This window comes from Psammomys obesus, unplaced genomic scaffold (genome assembly GCF_907164565.1).
Source record: "Psammomys obesus unplaced genomic scaffold, mPsaObe1.curated_primary_1811, whole genome shotgun sequence".
In the NCBI taxonomy this organism is placed as follows: Eukaryota; Metazoa; Chordata; class Mammalia; order Rodentia; family Muridae; genus Psammomys; species Psammomys obesus.
In genome coordinates this window covers 28,793,874-28,798,531 of record NW_026596117.1, presented here as the reverse complement: position 1 = coordinate 28,798,531, position 4,658 = coordinate 28,793,874, and the positions used below count along the sequence as shown (strand labels likewise).

General features: G+C 43.5%; 1 protein-coding gene across 1 annotated transcript; it reads left to right on the top strand.

The window, feature by feature from the left end:
• The first annotated feature begins 847 nt into the window (after positions 1–847).
• Positions 848–3,862, top strand: LOC129692823 (procathepsin L-like). The gene is made up of 7 exons (XM_055629330.1): positions 848–973; positions 1,234–1,356; positions 1,455–1,601; positions 1,774–1,998; positions 2,493–2,655; positions 3,255–3,363; positions 3,763–3,862. Exons 1-7 carry the CDS (start codon positions 848–850, stop codon positions 3,860–3,862), a joined length of 993 nt encoding a protein of 330 aa, XP_055485305.1.
• Positions 3,863–4,658: the final 796 nt, after the last annotated feature.

The following is a 4,658-nucleotide window of genomic DNA, read 5'->3' as shown; positions in this document are numbered from 1 at the left end:
TAGACTACATCTATGCAGGGATTCTAGCTTATCTCCATGCATGGTCCTTGGTTGGAATATCAGTCTCAGAAAAGACTGAGACTGACACAGTGCACTTCTTGAGCCCTGGGCATGTTCTCCTCCTCCTCCTCCTCCTCCTCCTCTTCTTTTTTATTTTATTTTTATTTTTTATTTTTTAATATTAATCACAGCTTATTTACTTTGTATCCCAGCCACAGCCCTCTCCCTCATTCCCTCCCAATCCCACCCTCCCTCCCTCATCTCCTCCCTGCCCCTTTCCAAGTTCCCTGATAGGGGAGGACCTCCTTCCATTCCATATGACCCTAGCTTATCAGGTCTCTTCAGTACTGGCTGCAATGTCCTCTTCTGTAGCCTAGCAAGTCTGCTCCTCCCTCGGGGTGGGGGTTTGAAGAGCTTGCCATCGAGTTCATGTCAGAAATAGTCCCTGTTCCCCTTACTAGAGAACCCACTTGGATACTGAGCTACCATGGGCTATATCCAGGCAAGGGTTCTAGGTTATATCCATACATGGTCCTTTGTTGGAGAAACAGTCTCATGAAAGACCCCTGTGCCCAGATATATTGGGTCCTTGTGGAGCTCGAACAGGAGTTCCACAAGGCTCCTCCTCTTATTATTCTTTTTAGCTAAATGAATTCCCATACATGTGTGCTTGAAACAAATGAATTCTTATGCTTTTCATCAATCTTCAGGTAAATCTTTGACTAGAATAGGTCAAATAATTTTATTCTACTATGGCAGCCTGAATAACTGAGGTAGAAATGTGATTTTATTGAAGCACTGATGTCATTGGAACCTCATTTTTTCATCATCTCTAGGTTTTGGAAGCATGATTCCAATTTTCTTCCTGGCCACTCTTTGCTTGGAGGTGGTCTCAGCTGCTCCAACACACAATCCCAGTTTCGATGCTGTATGGCAGGAATGGAAGACAAAACATGGGAAAACATACCATATGGTTGGTACCATAGAAATGTCCAGAGGCAACACAGAGACAATGGTCCTTGCTGGGGCAAGTTTATAGAGAGTTTGCATTGTGGAAGCCAGTTCCTCCCCGGCTTGACCACATGGCATGCTTTATGGACACTAATGTCTAAATACCCTATTGACATAGGGTCTGGATTCTAGCTTCCCTTGGTTCTTATTACCTGTAGCAGCAGGGCCAGTGAGGGAACTATAGGATTGGGCTTGACACACCACACACTGTGTTTATTCCAGAGTGAAGAAGGACAGAAGAGAGCAGTGTGGGAGAACAACATGAAAATGATTGAGCTGCACAATCAGGACTATCTTCAGGGGAAGCATGGCTTCAGCCTGGAGATGAATGCCTTTGGGGATCTGGTGAGTGTGACATGGGTTGCAGCACATCATACTTCCTTCCTTTGGTACCTTGTAAGTCATCTCTCTCTTTGCAATGATTTGTCTCTTTTTTCTTGAAGACCAATATAGAATTCAGAGAATTGATGACTGGCTTTCAAAGCATGGGACCCAAGGAGCAGAACCTTTTCCAGGAGCCTTTGCTGGGAGATGTCCCAAAGTCTGTGGATTGGAGAGATCATGGCTATGTGGCTCCTGTGAAGAATCAGGTAGGACACAGCACATTGTCAGGTATCACTCACTGTCCACCGTGGAGCCAGGAAGTCTTGCTGACTGTGGAGCTTCACGCAGTTCACTGCTTGTGAAATTATCATGTCATGTGTATTGCTTTGAAACACCTGTATTAATTGTGTGGGTGACAGCATTTTCTCTCTCTTCTAGGGTCCTTGTGGCTCTTGTTGGGCATTTAGTGCAGTTGGTTCCCTGGTAGGACAGATGTTCCGTAAAACAGGCAAACTGGTCCCTCTGAGTGAACAGAACCTAGTGGACTGCTCCTGGTCACAAGGGAACCATGGTTGTGATGGTGGCTTACCAGAGTTTGCCTTCCAGTATGTGAAGGATAATGGAGGCTTGGACACCAGTATGTCCTATCCATATGAAGCACTGGTAAGTAGAGTCCTATGTTGTTGTTCCATCTTAGATTTTACAAAGCAGAACATTGTGCGGACAGTGTACTGTCCTAAGAACTCATCTTTCCATGATAGAATCCATGCTATTACATCCTAAATGCTGCCAGTGGAGCATTCTTTACATACTGGTATGATTCCGTGGTTTCTGTGTAGCGTCCTCTACTTCTGTGTGTATACATGCAAACCATTCTACAAATAAGACACATTTCTCCACTGTGAAAATTTATTATCAGTAGGAATATATATGGAGTGTAGTAGAAGACACATGAGGTAGCTTCCATTAGCCACTGGCATCTACCAGCTTGTCAGGTCCTGTGACATTTTATAAACACATCTACTTGAAGGTCCACAGTAAGGAGTGTTAGTCACCCATGTGGATGACAACTCAGCTGAGTTGTAATTCTGACTCATGTTTCCCAGGAGGTAGATAGCAGTAACTTTTATTTTTTTTTTCTCTTTTGTCTTTCAAAGAATGGAACCTGCAGGTACAATCCTGAAAATTCTGCTGCTAACGTCAAGGGGTTTGTGACACTCCCATCAAGTGAAGCTACCCTAATGAAGGCTGTGGCCTCTGTGGGGCCCATCTCAGTTGGAATTGACACTAAGCACAATTCGTTCCAGTTCTATCGGGCTGGTAAGGGCCTTCCTTTTCAGTCAGCAGAAGCAAGAGTTAAGCCTCTCCCACAGCTCATCATCTCAATGACTCCAAAATTGATGTAAATATTTTGAGTTGTAGATACTACATTCAACAAGAGCAGTATTTATGTATTGTTTCCACTTGTCATTAAGAACAATCTCATTAGCATGTGCCCACCATTGTTTTATTAAATTAGCAGGATCAGGTTTTGTGTGACTTGCTTTGACTGAATTTTCTGCAGTTGCTTAATTTTTAAGACTTTAAACAAATATTCCATTTCTGTAGTTCAGTCCCAGGATGCTTCTTGACTCCCATAGTTTTGTTTTTCATGTTGTTTCCTTGGACGCACATTTTAGAAGCAGGTTGAGGTTTCTTACCTCCTTTGAAGCAAGTGTTTCCCCTGAGAATTTATGCTAATCTTTACTTTTGTTATGTTACATAAGAGCTGATGTCCCAACCCTTACTAACACCAAATCAGTCCTATCTGGGGTATACATCATTACATTGAAATTAGAGACATTTCCATGACTGTTGGTGATACGGTCACTGTGGGGTTAATGGAGCCTCTCATTCTGGCTTTGATTTTTCTCTTTCAGGCGTGTATTATGAGCCAGAGTGTAGCAGCACTCGTCTGGATCACGCTGTCCTGGTGGTTGGCTATGGTGAAGAATTAGATGGCAGGAAATACTGGCTGGTCAAGAACAGGTATAAACATCCAGAAACACTAAGGGAAAAATACTGTTTGTAGGCAGTATTTGGGTGCAGGTTTTAGCAATTTACCCCACATATTTTGAATACAGAAGTTTCAGGGTGCAGTAATCATGATAAGATTCTGGCATGGTTTGGGGAGTGTTAAAATAGAATTTGAACCACTGCATTTCTAGTTCTGAGCCAAATGTGGCTGTGGAGATGGCCTGTGTTTTCTCTGCTGTGATTCCCAAACTCAAGTGATTGATTCAACAGTTGGTGTCTGAGAGTTGACTCTGTGCCCTCTTTCATCCTGTCTGTTCTGTGTGGCCTCAGTCTCTGTGTTTCAGTGGAGACTCAATATAATGAAGCTTCTTTGCTGTGTCTCTCTACTAAATGACTAACCTATTCTTCCAGCTGGGGTAAATATTGGGGCCTGAATGGCTACATAAAGATGGCCAAAGACCGGAACAACCACTGTGGAATTGCTACCGAAGCTTCTTACCCTATCGTGTGAGCTGCTGGACAGCAAGCAGGAAGGAGTGACTGGGGAGAGCATGTGAAGAGGAGGGCTTTGCCTTCACAGACCAGCCTCTGCTGTGGGGAAGACAGCAGTTGAGTTACTGAAGGTCCATGCTACGGTGTGAATTCTGGGACATTTTACTCCAGTTAAAGGAGATTGTGAGGAACTTTGAATTAAGCTCTGATTTTTCACTATTATTTTTTCTTTTTATTAAAATTTCTTTCATACATTGTATGAAAGAAAATACACTTTATTTTAAACGTGTTTTCTCAACTCCCAACTCCTCCCAGATCCTCCGCACATCTGAACCTACCTAACTTTAATGAAACAAAAACATAAACTAAAAACCCACTAAACCTCCCCAAAAGACATGGAGTCCAATTCATGTTGGCCAACTATTCATGGGCGGGGGTCTGACTTGAGTGGTTGATGTACCCAAGACACTCCACTGGGGAAAACTGATTTTCCCTTTGCCAGTGAGAATCAATGGCAAACGGCTTCTTGAGTAGGGTAGAGCATGGGACGGAAAGCTAGGACTAGAGTTAGATAGTGTCTTCTGTACATGACGGGGAACCTAAAGCCATGAAACTGTAGCTGTGTGGCTGCCCGAACAATGACAATCTGAGCTCATATGCCAGCATACATGGAAAAATTTCACAAGGCTCCACTCTCAGATGAGGAACTTCAGGCAGCCAATGGCTGCTGAGAGCAAGAATCAGTCTTTGCAGGGAAAGAAACACCCTGATAGGTTTTACAGTCCCAAGTGGTCAGCTTTGACACTTCTTCTCAG

What these genes read in the sequence shown, in the direction of transcription:
- LOC129692823 (XM_055629330.1), top strand. Translation starts at nt 848, where the DNA reads ATGATTCCAATTTTCTTCCTGGCCACTCTTTGCTTGGAGGTGGTCTCA. An exon ending in ATGGGAAAACATACCATATG is followed by an intron (nt 974 to 1,233) that starts GTTGGTACCATA and finishes TGTTTATTCCAG; the next exon opens with AGTGAAGAAGGACAGAAGAG. An exon ending in TGGCTCCTGTGAAGAATCAG is followed by an intron (nt 1,602 to 1,773) that starts GTAGGACACAGC and finishes TCTCTCTTCTAG; the next exon opens with GGTCCTTGTGGCTCTTGTTG.